General features: G+C 43.2%; 1 protein-coding gene across 5 annotated transcripts in view; it reads right to left on the bottom strand.

Annotated features, from left to right (window-relative positions):
• The window catches only part of AP2B1 (adaptor related protein complex 2 subunit beta 1), a 133,500-nt gene that overhangs the window by 4,722 nt on the left and 106,499 nt on the right, over window positions 1-22,279 (bottom strand). For all 5 annotated transcript variants that reach the window (XM_078063718.1, XM_078063724.1, XM_078063712.1 and 2 more), the window contains 3 exons: window positions 10,288-10,372; window positions 9,247-9,333; window positions 1,791-1,945 (listed from right to left, as the gene is read on the bottom strand). In XM_078063718.1, coding sequence (XP_077919844.1) covers window positions 1,791-1,945; window positions 9,247-9,333; window positions 10,288-10,372 — 327 coding nt within the window. The remainder of the gene's footprint in view (window positions 1-1,790; window positions 1,946-9,246; window positions 9,334-10,287; window positions 10,373-22,279) is intronic.

The raw sequence follows: 22,279 nt of genomic DNA, 5'->3' as shown, positions 1-22,279 counted from the left end.
AAAGAAAAAAGAAAATGTACTATGGGTGTGTAAGATGTTATCAATGGGGAAAACTGGGTGAAGGATACATGGGAACTTGGAACTATTTTAAAATTTTTTTGTGGGTCTCAAATTATTTCAAAATAAAAAGTTAAGAAATTTTAAATTATGTTTAAGACCGTGCCATTAAGAGGTCCTTCTCAAAATTCTCGCTATCCTTACAATGAATATGGTAGGAAGGGTCAAGAGATAACCTGAATTCTAAGCACAACACACCTACCAACAAATTACATGATCTTGGAAAAAGTTGCTAATCATTCTTTTTTTTTTTTAAAAGAGATGGGGAGAGGGTGCCTAGGGGGAGAGGGAGAGAATCGTAAGTAGCCTCCACGCCCAGCACGGAGCCCAATATAGGGCTCGATCTCACAACCCTGAGATCATGACCTGAGCCAAAATCAAGTCGGACACTTGAACTAACTGAGCCACCCAGGTGCTCCAAGTCGCTAATCATTCTTAACTTTGGTTTCCTCATCTGCATACTAGGAGTAATCATGCTTCTTTAACTTAGCTGAGATGAAAGACGGTATACAATAAGATGGTGGATGATAAATAAAACAAAACACATACATACTCTCTCTCTCTTTGAGCACATTTCTAAGGAAGAAAATGGGAGTTATTTTACAAGACCTTGATTTTACAGTGAAGACCAGCCCTTCCAGGAACAGCACAGAAGGGCTTTTTCCTTTCTTAGGGAACTCAAAGTAAATGATGGGGTAGTTTCTTTCCAAAAAAGACAAGACTGTTGGAGGACAAGGTGGGTGGGAGGAGTATCTACTTCATGGAGGAAGCCTGAAGTTTCCCACTCACAAAAATCTAGCTTGATAGGACCGAGCATGCGTGCTCGCACAGACACACACACACTCTCTCTCTCTCCCAGCTGCTTCAAGGGAGGGAACTAGTGGGGAAAACATCAAGAATTCTCAGTTCTGGGTGGTACTATTCCCTTGATGAATGCTAATGAAAACAGACTTGGCTGTTAAAATAAAGGAATGCGGTCATAGGTTTTTCTCAGCTAAATGGCTAAAATGCCCCCTTAGTCTTCTGTTCAGCTTCCTCAGAGTTATTCAATATTGAACGGTATTCTCTTCCGTCCCTTCCTTCAAAACAGCCTAAGAAGCTTCAAAGATAACCGAAGAATAAGATATTGTCCCCATCCCAAGGGCTTTTATTTTACAACAGGCGATGACAGGCAGCATCCTATTGGGAGATCACACTTCACAACAGCAAACACATGTCCGGTGCCTGCAGTGTAGTCTTTGTTGTTCAAGGCAATCGCTCCTGCTCTAAAAATATTGCCAGGATTTTAATTTTAGTCCAGTATGGTCCTGAAGGAGTTTTTCCAAACTACAGTCCCCTTGCAGCCTTCCAAAGGTGTGCCCCAGTTTTGCCTCACCTTTCTCAGCACGGTCTTCGGGGCATACATGCTGCTAAAAAAAAGGCTCATGTGTCTAGGACTCTGACAGCCTTAGGTCATGAACTCTTAAAAGCAGGAAACAAGGCCTTCTTGAAATGAGCTATGGAGACAACCCTCTCAGCAGCTTGTCAGAGCACCACATGCACAGTGTTGTGAGTCACTCAGCATATACCAGGGGAAGGAGTACCGCAGCACTCCTTAGAGAAGGTCTTCCAAGGAGGTCACTGGGGACTTCTTGATTGACTGCTTGTTTTGGCTATCTGGGGTGTAAAGCGCCTCCTCCAGGTCTTTCCACCGTGCTAAGAACCCATCTCATCTACCTCGAGAAAGGACTTACCGTATAATTTGGGTTTCCTGGCTGGATACGTAGCTCAGCCAAAATCCAAATACCATTAGTGAGCTTCAGGGATTGGTACAGCATGTCCTGCCCTTCCACATTCCTCTTGGCAATAGTATAAACATTGTTGTTTTGCAATTTGCTGGAAACAGTGTCTAGGAACACAGATTCAAAATTCAACACCTTCAATTAAAGTATCAAACAAATGCACTTTTCTGACATCCTTATGAGCCAGGTTACATGTATACACAGTCTCCTGAGAAGTGCCGTCACGCACACACGCACACACACATTTCAGAAGGCCCTTCTCCCACAATAGCACAGGGTGAGGAAGAGGCTCCGGAAGTGCCTAACAGATTCCAGGACAGAAAACAGAGTAAGGTGCAACTAAACACTAGTGAAAATATTACCTGTGGAGATTATGGTGGGTCAGCAGAGTGGGTAATCTTTTTTTTTTTTTTTTAAAGATTTTATTTATTTATTTGACAAAGAGAGACAGTGAGAGAGGGAACACAAGCAGGGGGAGTGGGGGAGGGAGAAGCGGGCTTCCCGTCGAGCAGGGAGCCCGATGCGGGGCTCAATCCCAGGACCCTGGGATCATGACCTGAGCCGGAGGCAGACGCTTAATGACTGAGCCACCCAGGCGCCCCGCAGAGTGGGTAGTCTTAAACTAGGTGCTACACAGATAAAAATGCTCCGAAGAGGGCAAGGACAGCAATGGGTGTATGGGTGGTGCCACGGTGACTGCCGTGTTGGCATTCATTTCTGGAACACTGATCCCAGAGCTACAGGGATACACAGACTGATGACCAAAGGGACACACAGACAGATGACCAAATCCACATTTACTCTCTACTTCACCATGAGCCACTCTGGACTCATGTGCCAGGATCAGAAAAGGGCACAGAGTTGCAGAAATCCTGCAAGTCAAGTTTATTAACCTGGATGCTTAAAAAAAAAAAAGATTTCTTAAGCCTGCAGGGAATATCATGCCTCCAAATAAATAAAGAAAAAGTCTCAACAAAAGACTAAGAAAGCATGAAGTTGTGCTAAGATGACTGCCACCAGGCAGAATATACCCTGAGCTGTCACAGCAGAGGCCTTTGGAGTCACCAACCCAGGGTGAGAACAGGTTGGTGTTTGGGGTCCTCCCTGTGACTACCACATCAAAGAGACACGAAGGTCTGCAATGAAAGGTCATTTCGCTCTCCTTGTTCTCTCACTGCTAAGAGGAGAGATGCCGAAGCATCAGAGAAAGAAACTTGAAGAATAGAGACGATAAACACTGCTTCTTTGTTGATAAGTTTAGGATGTTCATTTCTGATGAGAATTCGAAATTACTTGTGCTGACTTCAGGAATTCTCCACATAAAAATCCATCCTATTCTGTTGTGCTCTCTAGGAAAAGGATGCCATGATGGCTGGCCTCCCTCCTCTCCTAGAGAAGCTCTCTGAGCACAGGGACCCTGGAGTTTTTCATCGCTGTGCTTCCCACGGTACCTGGGATATAAGAGGTACTTGCCATCAACCCCCGTGAAGAAGCCTCTGACTCTGGGGCTGGAGATGCCGAGATAGATGTACTGCCATCGGCATTAGAAACCCCCATCTGCTTGGATGCTGGCTAATTTTGGAAGCAGTTCTTCCTCTCATGTCTTTTCCTCACATTCAAACCAATGAGAGCTCAGGGGAGGAGGCACAAAAGGCCAGTCACTAAACATCTGCACCACATTTAGTTGTGACTTGACTCTTTCCCTTTTCCCTCCAAGGTTTTCACCAACACCAAGCAGAGCAGCTATAGCTTAAGAACCGGCTATCTTTGAGGAGCTCAAAAGTCTATCTCTGGGTCGTTATATGCAATACGTGGAGGAGTGGGCCTCCACGTGCTTTTTAATCACCTTCTCAGGGGTCAGGCAGTTCTGCCACCTTGGTTCCCATAATGAAGGGCTCTTGCAGCTTAGACTGAGCTGCTAGGCAACACCACCAGCTGGCGTTTGGCTAATGCGTTTTGACAGGAATGTCTTGTTTTAAGACATGGGGGGCTTGTTTTAAGTTGTAAAATCCATTCCTAACTTTCAAGGCTCCTGCCCATTTCCAAGGAAACAGAACACACACACAGGAGCCTTTACTGAAGAGCCGCCTTGCTGCACAGGCACAGACATATTCTAGACCGTGTATATAGCAAAGCCCAGGTTCCTACAGACTTCTCGTCATGTCACCACTTACGGAAGAGATGACAGGCTAAGAAATGGAAGCACACAAACACATTCAGCCTTCCAAAATTAGAAAATGGGGCAAACAGCCAGGTAGAACAAACAAGTTGAATGAAGGTAAACTTTAATTCATTTAGGAAACATTCTGGCCAGAGACCTGGCTCTGCTCCTACAGAATGGCTGTATAGAATTTCTACCAGAAGACTAAATGAAGGGAGGGCTCTAGAACATAAGTATGTGTGAGTCAATTTTTTTTTTAAAGATTTTGTTTGAGAGAAAGAGAGAGAGAGAGAGCGCACAAGCAGGGAGAATGGCAGGCAGAGGGAGAAGGAGGCCCCCGCTGAGCAGGGAGCCTGGCATGGGACTCAATCCCAGGACCCTGGGATCATGACCCGAGCCAAAGGCAGATGCCCAACCAACTGAGCCAACCAGGTGCCCAATTTTTATAAATCTTAGATATTACGTTTGAGCTTGAGGATATAGAGATGAAAGGGTAATGAGACTATGCTAAATGTTCCTGTTAAGAATACCAATGGGAACCAGATGTAAGGAGGCTTCCCAGCCACACTGGGATACATTTTTTTTTTAAGTTTGTTTGTTTGTTTATTTTTTAAAGATTTTATTTATTTATTTGACATAGAGAGAGAGCGACAGCAGGAACACAAGCAGGGGGAGGGGGAGAGGGAGAAGCAGGCCTCCCGCAGAGCAGGGTGCCCGATGCAGGGCTTGATCCCAGGACCCTGGGATCATGACCTGAGCCGAAGGCAGACGCTTAACAACTGAGCCACCCAGGCGCCCCTATTTATTTATTTTTTTTTAGTAATCTCTACATCCAGCGCGGGGCTCAAACTCACGACCCTGAGGACAAGAATCGCATGCTCTTCCGACCGAGCCAGCCAAGTGCCTCTTGACTGGGATACACTTCTTGACAAGATAGCATAGTTTTTCCTTTTACACACCTGAACTCCTGGGAAATCAGATGTAATCTTACCACTGTTGTGAGAATCTGAGAATGAGAAGGAAATGTAAAGACACGGAGCTCTGCCCCAAAGGAGAGAATAAGAAAAGCTGTCAAATAGGTTTATATTTGCTTCTAGTTGTGATTTCTTCTGGTTCGTCTTCTTTCCCAAAGTTGGCTCTTTGAGTCTGGGGCCTAAACTCTGAGGAGGTGTGAATGTGGTCTTCATCTTCCTACTTTAGCTAAGGTCACACTTCTTCCAGAAGCAATAAGAGGGAGGATGGTACTCGTATTAGAGAGTGGAAAGGGGAAATTTGCACTTGGGGCCAACCAAATCCAAAACTAGTATGACTGCCAAAAACAACACTTTTTACTGCTTGAGCAACCAAACTATATTTAAGTGCTGGCCAGCGAAGCATTTCATTTATGAAATGTCCCAAAGATAGGGAGGATTACAGCAAACCAGAGAAACAGAACTCACCCCTACCTAAGTCCCCACACCAGAAGAAAGATCCGTCCCTTACTGTAGTGCCTAACTAGTGTTTAGAGACACAATATGCCACTGAGCTTTTCAGAATAAACAATTTAAAAAAACAGGCTTGTAGACTGCTTGCCAGAAAGATTTCCTTTCTAGAGCTACAACTAGTTCTTGTGCAGTTAAGACAGTGGTCCCAGACATATGCTAACCCCAAACGTAGCTATGATGGTAGGCTGCAAAACAGATTCATGCAGAACTCTTGACACCAAAAGAGATGACAAGTGCTAGGAAGCAGGGAGGCCCATACGTTAGTGCCTTCAAGATTTAAAATTTTCTAGTATTATACAACCAGTGGTACCACAAGCTCCCCTACATACATACCTTTCTATTAAGATCTGATTAATTATTAAGGCTTGGGAAGAGGGTTTCTTGTTTCTTCTCTAGAAAGAAATGGAAGAGCAAAAGAAAAGGCAGAAGGCTAGGTTGGTAAAGTCCTTAAAGCCTGTGACTTCCTATAGCCCTCAGAGTGTTAGTTCCATCTGTCAAATGTCTACTCTGGCACAGAAAAGCTATTTAAAGTGTTGGTGCTATTGTGATTAGGGCAGATCAGCTGGAAAGGATGGTATTTTTAGCTCCCAGCTAGACCCAGGGTGTTGAATCAGAAGGCACTAAACCTGGAAACATACTGTTAATAGAGCCCTCAGGACTGGAAGGAAATGTAACGGCCAGGCCACTCCAGACCTTGGGATGGATGCAGAGGAAAAGCTAGAAAGGATTAGTTGCAGGAAGTGGTCTTGCAAGATTAGCAGTGATTTCGTGTGGGAAAATGATGGCCTTGGGCTCCCAGAGAAAACAAAAGTGGCCGCTGTCCCTTCCACTGCATGTGCGGCGCGGCCATAAAGTGGTGTGTCACTGAGAAACCGACTTGCTGGTATTTGGAGCACCCGAGGCAGTGAGGCCTGGCATGAAGCCATGCAGAACTGATCGGAACTGAGTTTGCCGAGAAACTGTGCCAGGCTACAGCAGAGGACACAGCCCCACTGGGAGGAAGGCCAGACACCTCCTCTTTGGCAAGATCATAAACGTACACCAAGGTTCAATAAGGGTTCAGAACTCCAATCTGGAAGCAGGGGGATCTTTTCTATTATTTTGGCAGGCCAGACTAAAACCCTCAGTCATCCAAACTTCTCTTTTCTTTTCGAAAAAGCATTTCCCTTTCATACTGGATGTCTGAAACCAAATCTTTTTTTTTTTTTTTTTAAAGGTTTTATTTATTTGACAGAGAGAAAGACAGCCAGAGAGGGAACACAAGCAGGGGGAGTGGGAGAGGGAGAAGCAGGCTTCCCGCTGAGCAGGGAGCCCGATGTGGGGCTCGATCCCAGGACCCTGGGACCATGACCTGAGCTGAAGGCAGACGCTTAACAACTGAGCCACCCAGGCGCCCCTGAAACCAAATCTTCTTTCCAATTATTCTGTGCGGTTTTTTTTTGTTCTCTATAGGCTAGTGTTCCCCAGATCATGCTCAAGGAACACTGGTGTTGGGGCGCCTGCCTGGCTCAGTCAGTGGAGCGAGCGACTCTTGATCTCGGGGGTGTGAGTTTGAGCTCCACGATGGGTGTAGAGATTACTTAAAAAGAAAACCTTTTAAAAAAAAAAAAAGGAACACTGGTGTTTCACAAGATGTTAAAAATAAGCATTTTGCAATTTTAAATTCCATGGTCCATAAATTCAGTTCACATTGAGTTAAACATGTTTCCTCAATGGCAGACTCCTCAGCTTTTATGTGCACTCACATGCAATGGCAACTTCTAGCAGAGGCCCATCACATGCTACATTTTTCAGCTTTAACTGACACAGAACCCCCTTTTATTCTTTGAAGGACAAGTGTTCTCAGGAGAGCAATACATGAAATGTTGCCATAGGACCAACTACCACAAGAGTGACTACAATGAAGGGTCTCTTCCAAGCTGGGTACGGAAGCTGCCTAACAGGATCTGCTCTGGTTCTCACCAGGAGCCACTCTGGATTCTACACCTGACAGCTTCCTGAAGCACAGCTTATACCTTGGAAGGCTACCCAAGCTCCTACTACACTCATGAAATGAGGTTTGTGGTAACTGACTGTGAACCTCAGAGAGGGCAGATAACACTGTCATCTACCTAGAATATGGCACCAAAAGCAGCTCAATTTGAGTATGATTTTTTGGTGAAAATGCAGCAAAAATGTAGATTTTAATATACATACATACAAAACCAGTCAGGGTGAGAAACCTAGACCAAGAATATGTTAGGAAGAAGGCAGATGTGTGGTGTTCCTGAAGAGAATCAACTTAGTAGTTACTACAATGGAAATTATAGAAGACTATCTGCTCAGACACCTCTCCAAAGGCTCAGGAGAAGCCCCGTAAGAGAAGATTTGTCTGAACACAGAGGATGAATACATCGCAGAGCCCCAAAAGACAAAAGTTAAAAAGAAAAGGTTGGAATGAGAGGACCGTGAGTTTCTCCCCGTTCTCTGTAGTCCCATATTGCCTCTTCCTCCCAGTGAAACGCTCTAGTGACACTGGGATGGCAGCACGCCGAAAACCCCAGACGAGAACCACCAACACACAAGAAGAAAATAGATAAAAGAAAGAGAAAGTACTGACTAAGCACCAAGGCTCATTTTCATTCAAACTCAGAAAGCCGTGCACTAGTCTCAAAAAAGAGTGACTAGGACCAAGGCAGGACAATGCGGAGCTCAGGGCCCCTCCATTCCCGAGGAAACTTCGTGAAACAAGCCCTATCACTATCAAGCACTAGGGATTGATAGCTACTATTTCTCCTCTTGGGTTACTGCTTTGATGTTCTATTATAGTAATAAAATGAACTACAGAAGGGTCTGGGGCTTTTTAATGATGATTAAAGAGGTTAGTATCATCCTATGAAAGCTGACACAAGGCAAGTAAAAAAAGGCTAATTTTTTTTTTTTTTAAGATTCTGTTTATTTATTTGACAGAGAGAGACACAAGAGAGGGAACACAAGCAGGGGGAGTGGGAGAGGCAGAAGCAGGCTTCCCACTGAGCAGGGAGCCCGATGTGGGGCTCGATCCCAGGACCCTGAGATCATGACCTGAGCCGAAGGCAGACGCTTAACGACTGAGCCACCCAGGCGCCCCTTAAAAAAAGGCTAATTTAATCAACTATGATGTATTTTTGTTTAGTAACAAACACAAGATTCTACCTAAGGATCTCAGAGAGTCACCTTTCTTCCAATACCACAGGTTGATACAGAAGGAGAGAGTCCTTTTAATTCCCGGGAAGGGGCACATCCTCAACTGGTGCTTCAGTCACCTGAGGCTCACAGGACGATGCACACATAACACGACTAACGCGGGTTTGACTACTGAAGAACTGGGTGGATGGACCCATCCTAGTTTGTTTCTGAAATCTGTTAGCTTGGAAGTAATCTAGTACCTGTATCAAAGTACCTGAAGTTTTTATTTTTTATTTTATTTTTTTAAAGATTTTATTTATTTGACAGAGAGAGTACAAGCAGAGGGAGAGAGAGGGAGAAGCAGGCTCCCCGCTGAGCAAGGAGCCTGATGTGGGACTCGATCCCAGGACCCTGGGATCATGACCTGGGCCGAAGGCAGACGCTTAACCGACTGAGCCACCCAGGCGCCCCAAAAGTACCTGAAGTTTTTAAAGAGAAGTTTACAAGTCAAATATCTACCATACAACCACCAGAAACAGGTAGATGTGGAAAGAAGAGTTAAGACAAAATTTTCAAATATCTAATAAGATGCACATGAAATTCAGTCATTACTCACCAGCATTTAAATGACATTCCTTAATCTGAAACTGAAGTTCATTTTCATTGGGAATATCCTTCCATGTGGCAAGGAAGACCTGGCGCTCTGTATGGGGAAGCAGAGGGAAAGGAAGGGTGTGCACAGTCTGTCGATAGTCTGATTTCTGGTGCCTTACATAATTTCTCTTTTGGAGTTCTGGCTCTTACAATATATCCAGGAGCGGCCTGGAACTGGAGCCAATTCTTAGCTATGCAGAGGTGCTACACTCCACATCAATTAATGTCGTATCAGCAGCACTAAGATACACCGGGAGAAACTGACATCTAGAGTTTAGTCTTGGCTCCACTGTTTTCCTATTTCATGGCTTTGGGTAACTCTTGTGATCTTTCTGATCCTTAATTTCATCATATGTAATTACATCTGTCCTCCCTACCCAAAGAGCCACTGTAAGAATCAAATCAATTAAGTGCCAATACAATTAATATGTACCAGTATAAGTGAGTTTTATTAGATGGTGGTTTCATAAGTAGGGGAAGAGAGAAACGTCAACAACCACATGGGGATTATTAATGTTTATTACAAATTATTGAATTCTTATTTTGAGACAGTAAGAACTTAGTACAGGGCTGGCTAAGTGCTCAATTTGCATATATTATCTCATCCAGCTTTTACAATAACTATTTCTGCTTTGCAAACTTGCAAACGGAGACTCAGAAAAGTTAAGCACCTTGTCACAATCACACAGCGAATACACAGCCAAGGTGAGATTCAAATCCACATCTCCTTGTCACCAAACCACTTACTCTGTGCTGCAGTGACTGGATTATTCAGATAACTGGCAATGTGATATAGAGACCAACAGCAAGGCAAGACCAACTGTGACTCAGGAGAATAAATATGATTAGCAAGTAGTAGACCTTTAAAACAGCCTTACCCCCCCTCCCTTTTTTTAAAAAAAAAAAAATCTCAAAAGAACTTGTACTTCTGGGCTATGCTCGGCCTGACATTCAGAGGAAGGGCAAAGGTATATTTGGCAGAAGGACAGGAGGATGTACTTACCCATTTTGCCATCTTCTACAAAAAGCACATTGAGTGGGATGAGGCAGCTGAAGTAAAAGACATCAATATTGTTTTTCACAGCCACCTGCCAGGACAGTAACGAGGGAAAATTAGGACATCATAGGAAGCCAGGTAGGAGGGAAAGAGAGGTATGTGTCTAGAAATATATCACTCTATTTCCTTCCTCTTTTAGACAGTTGCAGGACTCCCCAGATCAAGACCTACCAGCCCATAGGCTGCAAAGCACATCCTTACTCATTCCACTGTTGGAGCACTCTGAGAACCCGCAACTCCACCTCTTTCCAGAAGGAGCCCCTGGAGGGATAAACTGAAGGCACAAGTTCTGCACCCAGAATAACCCATTCAGTTATTATTTGTTTCGATGGTTATTAATAGTAGCTCCTGTTACCACTTACTAAGTACTATTAATGATATTACTTCTAGTTCTCATTAATATCCCAAAGTAGGTGTCATTCCCCTCTCATTTTGCAGACGAGGAATGGAAGTTCAGAAAGATTAAGTGACATCCAGGGTCACACTGCTAGTGCACAGAAGAACCAGGATCAAATGCAAATTTGACTCTAAACCTTTATTTTTTCCTCTTTCCAAAGTAAATGGTGCCATACAGCCCCCACCCCCGCCCCAGATGCAAGTTTTAAAGTTGTTTCTCTTATAAAATCTTATTTCTTAAGCCCTACAGTTGGAAAAAGCTTGCTGGGTCAACCACTGTTAAATCTGATGACTAGAAGAAGGAAAAGCCGCAAGCGAAGAAATGCATTTTCTCCTCACAATACGAGCTTCTGATTTAGGTAGGCTGCGATTCTACCACGGCCCCTTCAGTTCAGAGCATGCTGTTTGTAGTTCTAAAAGGCTACACTAAGTACTTTTATTCAGGGGTGACACTAATTGGTGTATATACTCAGAAACAGGCAGGTTTCACTGCAGCACATTACAAAAACCACAGACTGTACGAAGGGAAAGGAGGAGGAGGAGGAGAACTGCTCTAAACCACCATTTCCCACTGGTTTCTGTCACTAATAACTCTCCCATCTATGCTCTTGGCATCACTGGAAAACATTTCTCTGGGCAAGTCCTATAATTGGTAACCATGCCTATTTCTTGTTTATTTTGCTCTAAGCAAATAAAGTAAAAAAGTGCTATCCCCCTGCCCCTTAGGGGCCAATGTCTACACTTCAACAGCATATCTAGTTCTTTATCAAAACTTTGGCTATGGGATCCAAATATGCTTTTTTCAAGTTCTTCCAGTTCTTTTTTTTTTTTTTTTTTTTTTTTTTTTTTTTATTTATTTCAGAGAGAGAGAATGAGAGACAGCATGAGAGGGAGGAAGGTCAGAGGGAGAAGCAGACTCCCTGCCGAGCAGGGAGCCCGATGCGGGACTCGATCCCGGGACTCCAGGACCATGACCTGAGCCGAAGGCAGTCGCTTAACCAACTGAGCCACCCAGGCGCCCTAAGTTCTTCCAGTTCTTTTGTGCTTATTATCAACTCATCTCCCCCAGCTTCAATAGTACCTTTATTTCCTCTTTATAACGTGCTTATGTCTACTTGACACCATCTTTCTCTTCTCTCTCTCCCAGAAGAGCCCATCAAATTACTTTCTTTGCAACCTGTGCTTTTCAATTACAAATCCCCTAGGAGTTTCTGACCTATGTCCCATAATCTGATGCCCAAAATGCTGAGACAGCACGATTCTCAAAAAGCTTGAGTCTGGTAAATATAAGCAGAGTGACTAACCCCTGGGAAGAAGTCCTCAAACATCCTTTTAGATGCACTAGAGCACCACTTGGAAAGATTTGTATCAGTTGCGGGCTGCCGGGAAAGAGGTATTCTCTAATTCATCCGGTACTCAGCAATGAGAGAAGAACTCTTACTTCAAATAAGGGCACCAAGAAGATCTTGAGGTAGTGCAAGGCTCTGTAAAGGGTATTTAGAAGGGAAAACTGGGTGGTGTAGGTGAGCCTGTCTGGGTTATAGAAAGGTCTTATGTGAAATGCGAGTGATTATCATTACTATCATCTTTGAATAAAAAGCAGTCTATTTCACAATGTGCCATTCATTCAAACATTCATTAAGGTTTACTATGTCCCAAGCATTTAAGATACAATGAAGAGTATGGAAAATATCATCTTTGTCCTTCAGGGGATTATATTAGCGATTTTTTTTTTTTAAGATTTTATTTATTTATTTGAGAGAAAAAGAGCGAGCGAGAGAAGGGGCAGAGGGAGAGAGAGAAACAGACTCCCCGCTGAGCAGGGAGCCGCCACAGGGCTCTATCCCAGGACCCTGGGATCATGATGCTGAAAGCAGACACTTAACCGACTGAGCCACCCAGGCACCTCTATACTAGTGGTTCTTAATCAGAGACATATTGAATCACCTGGAGAGATTTTCAAAACAGATGCCAGGGCTTCATCCCATGTAAATAACAATCTAAATCTGGGACCTGGTGTGTGTATTCTGGAAAAAGTCCCTAGGAAGATCAACCAGATAAGCAATTAATTTAGAACAATGTCAGCTAAGAAGTCTGAATAGGCTTGTAAATATCTTGTTCTTTTGAGGGAATCCTTCTTCTAATTGGAGCTCTTTAACAATGGAAAAGACACGAAAAACTCCTCTAGGTGAGTAGTACTAAATCATTCTGCCCTGGGACCCTTTTGACAAATAGAAGTTGTGGACCCTCTTCCTGAAAAACGTTCATGCAACATTTTAACATACAATCAGGGGTTCCAGGACATCCTGAAGACTATCCCTGGACTTCTGCTCTAGAATAATTCTGAGAAGCTGGGACACCCAAATCAGAGGCAGCAGACACAGTGGTTTGGGAACCAGACCAGACCACCTGATTTCAAATTCTGACCCCGGCACACTTACTAGCTGTGTGACTTTGGGCAAGCAGTCCTCAGCTCAGGGTCCTGTCTGCAGATGGAGACAATGCACGAGCTGCTAGGAGAAGAGTAAGTTAACATCTGCAGCAAAGCACTGAGAATGGTGCCTGGCTTACAGAAAGTAACAGAACAAGTGTTTGTGAAAGAAAAATTCCCTCGTTCACCATCTCTTTTACCTATTTATTCAGAATTTTTCATAATAAAAGATAACCATATTAGACGTAAGTGAAAACACTGAAACTCACAGCTCTGTACCTTCTTACATGTTGTTCTATCTGCTTAATATATTCTCCTGAAGCTTCAGCTGTCTGAAAAAGACCTATTTAATCTTAAGATTCAGTTCAAGCTTAAGATTTCTCAGGAAAACTCTAATCCCTCCCCACAGCACCCAGTGCATACACTTCTAGCACAAGATAAAGTAACTGTTTACATCTGCCTCACCCACAACATAATGAGCTCTGAGTGCAGGGGCTCTCACTTTCACTGGCATCCTAGCAGCTTCATAAATATTTGATATTTGCTGCATGAAATTAAGGGGAAGATGTTGAGCAAATGGAACGAAACACTGGTTTCCCAACCCCTTTTCTACCTCTATTATCATCTGTATGCATAACATAATCCCACTAACATGGCAAATTGGAACTCAACGAGGCAGGGATGACAGATAAAAGCTATTTTTATTTCAAATCACTGAGCTAAAATAACATCTCAATGCTAAGAATAACATAGGTAGTAAATCACAACCCAAATACTAGATTCTCCAAGGATATGCCAATCACTCCTTAGGAGTTTAGGCCAAAAAGAATCAAGGGAAAAACACAGTATGAAGCCAGTTCATTTCTAACCTGGATGGCAGCTCCTCTCAAATAGAACCTTAAAGAGTCAGCCTTAAAGAGTATAATATAGATTGCCTCAGAGTTTTCTTATTTTGAAATTCACCATCCTAACAGTTACAGAATAGAAAGACATAATCCAGACAAGCTGGAGAACTATTTTCCGAGAGCTTTAAAATCAATGCCTAGCTCGCCTATGGGAAATCAATCAGAACATATATACACCAACTGCCTTAGTATCTTCACCTGGATAACTAGTATCTCAAAACGAACATGTCCCAAACCAATTTCTTGATCTCCCCTCCCATCCCAAAACAGAACCTCCTGCTGTCTTTCCAAACACAGTAAATAGAATACCACAAAGCCTTCTAATAGTCCCCCTGCTTCTGCACCTGTCTCCTCCACCCCCTATAACACTTAGCTTCCCCAGGCTATTCTCAACACAGCAGCCAGAGGGATCTTAAAATGTGGGTCAGCTCATAAATACCTCTCTGCTCAAACCTCCAATGACTTCCCATCTCACTCAGAATACAAAGTTACAATTGCCTATAATCTGAAGCCTATTACCTCTCTGATGTTATGTGCTGTGACTCTCTCCCTGCTAGCTCCATGGCAGCCACGGGGGCCTGCTGTTTTCCCTTGCACGTAACAGGTACTCTGCTATCTCGTGGCTTTGTGCATTTGCTGTATCTTCTGTCTGCAATTCTCTCCCTCCAGAAATCTGCATGGCTCATTCCCGGCCTCCTTTAGGGCTTTGCTTAATCAAATATTATCTTTCCACATAGGTCTTCCATGACCAACGTATTTATAAAATCACACCACCCGATCTCTAACTCCAGGGCTGCCTATCCCAGTTTCTGCTTTATTTTTCCTCCACTGCCCTCATCTGACATACTATTTTACTTATTCGCTGGTTTATCGCCTGTCCCTGTGTCACACATACCCCACTCTCCAGTAGAATATAAATGCTATGAGAGAAGGGGTTTTTGTCTCTTGTTCACTACTATATTCTGAGTTTCTAGAACAGTGACTGGTACAGAGCACTCAATAAGAATGCTAACTGTAAAATATACTACTCAAAGTACCTGAAAACCATTTAGGTTCAGACAACATAAACTTGGTCTAAAGTTTCCAAAAGGACAATACTTCAAGTTTTTTCTAGCGCACCTCCTTAATAGAGGAGGAAAGTATGGACGTATATACTGAGGTGGAAGTAGCAGGAAGGGTCAGGATTGGGGGTATAATATGAAGTAGCCCACCATAAGAACAAAATTTCTTTGAAGTTCCATGCTATTCCATAATGCATCTATATGTTTTAATATGAAAATGTGTTTATCCCTTTACCTTTGAGTAAGACTGATGCTCCAGGAAAAACGTGCCACATGTATTCTTCACTTCAAGTACCTCCTAGCGATGTGTTTAAAAACTGTGGATTATGACCAAGTGATGCTTCTTAAAATTAATACAGTGGGTTGAAACTGGTATAAAAAAATAAAATAGAGGGGCACCCGGGTGGTGCAGTCAGTTAAGCGTCGACTCCTGATTTTGGCTCAAGTCACTGTGATCTCAGGGTTGTAAGATTGAGCCCTGCGTCAGGCTCCACACTCAGTGGGGAGTCTGCTTAAGACTCTCTCTTTCAAAATAAATAAATAAATCTTTAAAAAAAATAAATAAAATGGAAAGTATCATAGTGCATCTCATGAAGAGTTAAGTGATGTTTCCCAAAACTGTTTCAGCTTTATGTGTTCTGTGTGTGTACTGTGTAAAATACATTTCTTCTTGTAAGTTTCCATCAAGAAAGTATAAAAGCCATAATACACACCATGTTAAGGGCAAGCAGTGAAGAAATGGATTCAATGGGCAAAGGAACAGAATGCACACCTCAGCTTCTGCTTGGAGGATGCCTAAAACAGATCACAGATGGTACCAAAGAGCAGATGACCTAATCCTCTATTCCTCTGCTCCGTCACGTGCAACATGTGGCCATGACAATATGAACTTGCCTCTCAGGGACATCAAGAGGAGGAGCAAGTAGAAATGATTATGAGGCACTTGGAAAACACAAGAGCGGGCTATAAATGCTTAATAATAATAATGATTTTTAAAAGTTACTTTCAGTGGCTGCTGGGGAAAGTGCAGCCTGTCAGCTTCAGCCTGTAACCAGCAATTAGTTTCCTTCCATAGTATAGGGAGCCTGCTGCAGTAGCTGCAGCCTCTTTATGGTGCACAGCTGGAGACGAACAGGCTAAATTAATATTCTAACCGTGTCCCAGTGTACTCAGAAGTACTATAAAAAGGTACGAGATGAACTCGGTCTGAACTCTGGTAAGTGCGGCCTCGCACAGAGAGAACCGCAGGAGGCGCTGCCACAGGAAAGACCCAGGCAAATGGCACACGCTCACCTCTGAGAGTGTATCATCCACTCTTCCACGACGTCACTCGTGACCTTTCCAAGTCTCTGAAGAATATTTTTTTCTTTCATTCCTCCTCTCCATTTAGCTTTTGGAAAGATTATTTGCAGGCTGGTCCAAGCTAGGACCAGGCAGTGACGCCAACCATCTCCAGTTCTCTGAGGAATGATGATTCAGATGTGTTTTAAGCACCACACCACCTAGTCCACAGATCCTCGGGGAATGGCTCTGAGTGACAGGTTTTTAATGGCACACAAACTGTGTGATGTATGTTGTCTGAAACTCAAGCAGAAGTAACTCTTTCTGCTAGCTGCTGGAGTTACTAGCTGTAGTTCTACATTCCTGGTCAATGCCAAAAAAGTATCTACCATCTTTAGTATAAACACGGTGTTCCATTTCAAACTCCACTGACCAATAAACTGAGACTTCTCAGAAATTGAAGTTTAAAGGAGAAAAGAAACTACAGTGAAAAATATAGCAGAAATAATCAGGAGACCTGCCACAGAAAGTGTCAATTTACTTTCCTTCCGATACTAATTAAATTTTGAACTTGAACAGCATCTTTCTTTAGTTTACTTCCAAGAAGGAGATTCAAACAAGAACCCTCTAGCTATATATTCTTTCTTACTCCACCCAACAAATGAGTTGGGATTACCTGGCCACTGAGCAGCCCGGTGCGTATCACAGATAAAAGCCATACTTGCTTACCCTCAGAACGTTAGGACCTTCTCATTGTTAAGAGTGCGTGGACAGTGGAACTCCTTACAGGGAAAATGTGACAGGTTCCCCATCTCCTGCTAAAAGCAGTGGCGCCGTGTCTCTAATTCCCTCTTGGGCAACAACATGCACTCCAGCATTTGAAGGTTCTATGTTCAAATAGCTCTTAGAAGGGAAAGGAAAGCTCTGAACAGACCCCAGATGAGCTCTTAAACTGTAAATCCTCTGGTAGCATATATAATTACGGGGCTTTAGAACCGCAGTGAGATCCTAAGAGCCAAGCTCTCTTAGGAGGCCCTGTTTTGAAAGGAGGTGAAAAGAAACCAAAATAACCAGGACTCCTCCTGTGGTCCCCATCCCGTCAGGAGATCTGCTTAATCTCAATCTCAAAAAACTCCCAAAGAGTTTACACCACGAATTAGAACAGATTAGAACGCAGGCCAACTTAAATCTCCAGAACACCAAAGAGAAGATGAAGATTGTAAAGTGGTATGGATAGATGGTGGTTTAAAAGACTCTTGGATTAAGGGTGCCTGGGTGGCTCAGTTGCTTAAGTGACTGCCTTCGGCTCAGGTCATGATCCTGAAGTCCCAGGATCGAGTCCCGCATCAGGCAGGGAGTCTGCTTCTCCCTCTGACCCTCCTCCCTCTCATGCTCTCTGTCTCTCATTCTCTCTCTCTCAAATAAATAAATAAAATCTTTAAAAAAAAAAAAAAGTTTAAAAAAAAAAAAATAAATAAAAGACTCTTGGATTAAACTGCCAAAATCTCGTATGGGCAGGGGTAAATCAGAATGACGACTGTCCACTGGAAGACCCCCAGGCGAAGCAGCAGCAGCGGCGTTAGACCTACTGGAATCAAACTGTGTAATTCTTTTGAAACTTAAACCAGACGCTCAAGTACTGCTTTAAAAAAGAAACCCCTCTCCTTCAAAGCCATTTGGAAACATTGTGGATAGGTCACAACGTTCACACAAGACGACCATGTGGAGGCAGAAAAAGCAGCCTACCCGTGGCAGTCACTCAAGGCACAAGCACCGCAGGTCGGGCCGAAAGCACAGCGCCAGCTTCATGACAGCTCACGCCAGAGTGGATGTCAGCCTAGAGGGGTCTCGCCCTTTTACTCCTTATCTCTGAATTTATAAACAATCACACCCATTCCTACCAAAGTAAACTCTTCTGATAGCAAGTGCAAAAATTCTGGAGTTGGAAAGTGCTAGACCATTAACTTTTAAAATTTTCTTTACCGTTCTCGTTCCCTTTAAAGGCAAAAGTTAGACTGTTCTGAGTATTTGAAAAAATTGTTTTCTAGCGAAGAATGGAGCAAAAAATACAATGAATATCTATTGGCGAAAGACAACCTTTTTTGCTCTTCCTATTAAAATTTGTCTCCCTGTAGCTTTGTGTCTATCAGGATTATGAAAAAGGCTTCTTTCTAGTCTCACAGTAAAAAGGAATTGTTCAGCTCTAATTCCTATAGGCATTCAAATGATTTTGGTTTTCTCTGAGGCCCTAAGACACTTATAGAGCACCCGTTAGCTTCCAAATTTACTCTGAAAATATCATCCAAAATAGTCTTAGGCAATTAGGATAGCAGTTTAATAAATAGTTGCATGGTGGTAATTTGTTTTATTTAAAGTGGCACATAGACATAGGTTAGCAACAGAAAAAGTTCTCCAAATATTAGAACAGTAACATATTCTATTTTCCTAGTTATCTCCAATGTTGGAATTAGGGTCCATTAATGTGCTGTGCTCTTGCCCCTTCAAATACTGATGAACAGAGTAAAGAGGCAACAGACTCTGTTTGCTTTGCCCACTTGAGAGAAAATGAATTTGCACTTGTAGTCCCTGATCAGAGTAAAATTGGGACTGAGGGGGACCTGGCTGGCTCAGTCGGTGGAGCATGTGACTCCTGATCTCAGGGTTGTAAATTCAAGCCCCAGGTTGGATGTAGAAATTACTTAAGAATAAAATCTTTTTTTTTTTTTTTTTTAAAGATTTTATTTATTTCTTTGACAGAGAGAAACACAGCGAGAGAGGGAACACAGGCAGGGGGAGTGGGAGAGGGAGAAGCAGGCTTCCCGCTGAGCAGGGAGCCCGATGTGGGACTCGATCCCAGCACTCTGGGACCATGACCTGAGCCGAAGGCAGACGCTTAACGACTGAGCCACCCAGGTGCCCTAAAAATAAAATCTTAAAAAAAAAAAAAAAAAAAAATTGGGACCAGGGCTAGACCCACTCAGGTAAAAGGAAAATAAAATCTTAAAAAAAAAAAAATTGGGACCAGGGCCAGACCCACCCAGGTAAAAGGGCATTAAATCAGAGTCAGGGCTAGGCTATAAGGCCACTGCGAAACAACAGGCAGAGACAGTGTCTGGGGATACTCTGCTTGCTAAGATGAGGAGATGGCCTTGCTGAGTTTGGTTCAAGAACCACATGCATCTGATATTTGTAAACACTTCCTTAAATGAAAACAAAAAGTTCATTCAACACCAAATATTAAGTACTGTGTGCCAGGCATTGTTATTGTTCCGGGCACTGGGAGATAATACCAGTGCAGAAAAAACCCAGAGAGACAAAAACTGCTGCCCTTTTAGTTTGCATTCTAGTGGGAGAGGAGGTGAAGGTGATAATGAATAAGCACATTAAACAGTATTTAACATGGATAAGTGCTCTGGGGAAAAATAAGGGTAAGGGAGGGTCAGGAATACTGGGAGCAGACAGAGAAAGACTTGTTAAAAAGGTACTATTTTAGCAAAGGCCTGAAGGAGGTAAGTAAGCCATGCAGATATGCAGATTGGGAAAAGGAACATTCCAGACATGGGAAACAGCAAATTCAGCAAATTCTGAGGGTCAGCCTGGGAGCCAGTGTGGCCACAGTGGAGTAGGAAAGGTGGGCCAGATGCAATCAATGAGGAAAGGCACGGCTAGATCACAAAGGGCCCTACAGACCACTGCTGGGATTTTGGCTTTTCCAATTAGAAAAAAGTATCAGTGCAAGTTCTTCCACATTGGTGGGACTCTAACAGGGCAGTGGTATAGCAAAAATTAAGCAGTCATCATAACTCTGATAGAACCATGCCTGTGTGGACAGGGTCACTGGAGAGGGCAGCTGTGTGCCTCATAAGGAACCTGAGTCAACTCACTGATATGAGGAATCCTTAATCTCAGGAAACAAACTGAGGGTTGCTGGAGTGGGGGGTGGGGTGGGAGGGATGGGGTGGCTGGGTGATGGACACTGGGGAGGGTATGTGTTCTGGTAAGCACTGTGAATTGTGCAAGACTGTTGAATCTCAGATCTGTACCTCTGAAACAAATAATGCAATATATGTTAAGAAAAAAAAATAGAAGAAGATACCAGGAGGGGAAGAATGAAGGGGGGAAATCGGAGGGGGAGATGAACCATGAGAGACGATGGACTCTGAAAAACAAACTGAGGGTTCTAGAGGGGAGGGGGGTGGGGGATGGGTTAGCCTGGTGATGGGTATTAAAGAGGGCACGTTCTGCATGGAGCACTGGGTGTTATGCACAAACAATGAATCATGGAACACTACATCAAAAACTAATGATGTAATGTATGGTGATTAACATAACAATAAAAAAGTGGGGGGAAAAAAAAAAGGAACCTGGGTCAAGGGAAAATAATGCTAAGATCCACTGCATCTGTTCCTGCTTCAGGTAGCTCCCACATTTTTAAGAAGTTTTAGATGTCAGGCAAAATAAATCAGAAACTTTTTTTTTTTAAGATTTCTTATTTATTTATTAGAGAGAGAGAGAGAAAGCAAGAGCGAGCAGGCACAGGGAGAAGCAGATTCCACTCTGAGTAAGGAGCCCAATGTGGGACTCGATCCCAGGACCCTGGGATCACGACCTGAGCTGAAGGCAGACGCTTAACCAACTGAGCCACCCAGCCATCCCAAAATAAATCAGAAACTTACAGCAAATGTAAATGTGATCTCTTTCTGCCAATATAGAACCTACCTGCCATACTATCTTGACCAATCTGGTTGCTATCCAGAAACCTCTATTGCAAACCCCAAATTCTCTCTTCCTCCAGCAGCCTACAACAGAATGATTCTATCCAGTTTCAGTTGCCAAAAACAGCCAGCAATATTTTCATAGGCCTTTCAGACTGCCTGACAGTTCCCTAAACCCTATGGTCTCACCTTAAACAGGTTCTGCCAGATCTCTATAGGCTCTAAACCTAAAGGCACCACTTTCTCTCTCTTTCCCTTGAGAGATCTAGCTGATGTGCCCTTGGTTGCAGCTGCCGCCTCTCAGAATACTATTTGCTGTGATGGCATGAACTGTTTGCTATGTAGGGCTTACTGTTAAACTTAAAAATAAATTTAACACATACTGTACTGAATCACAAAACAGTGAAGACAGGACTAGTAAACTACCAGTTAAAGTGACTAGATAATCCACACCCCAGTCTGGTATGTCGTAAGACAGAAGACCCAGTGGAAATTCACAGACCTCAATAATGAGAGAGAATGAACATACTCATTTTTAAATCCTAGGCTAAAAGTGATCTAGAACCTAAACTAGGTTCTAGGTAATCAACATACAGTCTCAGATTAGTCAGCAGCAAATCAGAAATCAAACGGGTTCACAGGTGTGCCCATGCTCTGCCCCACTGTATTATCAAACCTTAACGCGGACAAAAGGAGGGCAGACAGGTTCCAAGATGCCTGGACAAACAGGCAGAACACCACGCACAGATGCCAGCTCTGACTAGTTTTACTGGAGCAACAGATCAGACATAGAAGGGACAGAAATCATTCTCAGGAGCATGAGCCATGGAATTGAGAAGTTTTGTGCTTTCAGCCTTCCGACTCCTTCAATGGCTCCTGGAAAGGAACACTGTTACCCCACCAAGGACCACCATTTATTCACACACTTCTCAAAAATAATATTTTCCTTCGTCTCCAACTGCAACTGATTCTAAGTACATTTACCAGTGTCTCTATTTCTAACCACCTTTTCTACTTAAAATTAGAACAATAAAACTGGCATCTATTTGCAGTGCACACAAATAAATGTCCTTCCATAAATTTAGGCATTCCTGAAGTGGACTGAAAGAGAAAATGAATTCAGACTGAATATATTTTCATTATAGGCCC

This window comes from Halichoerus grypus, chromosome 2, assembly GCF_964656455.1.
Source record: "Halichoerus grypus chromosome 2, mHalGry1.hap1.1, whole genome shotgun sequence".
Taxonomy (NCBI): Eukaryota; Metazoa; Chordata; class Mammalia; order Carnivora; family Phocidae; genus Halichoerus; species Halichoerus grypus.
This window is presented reverse-complemented; position numbering and strand designations above follow the sequence as displayed.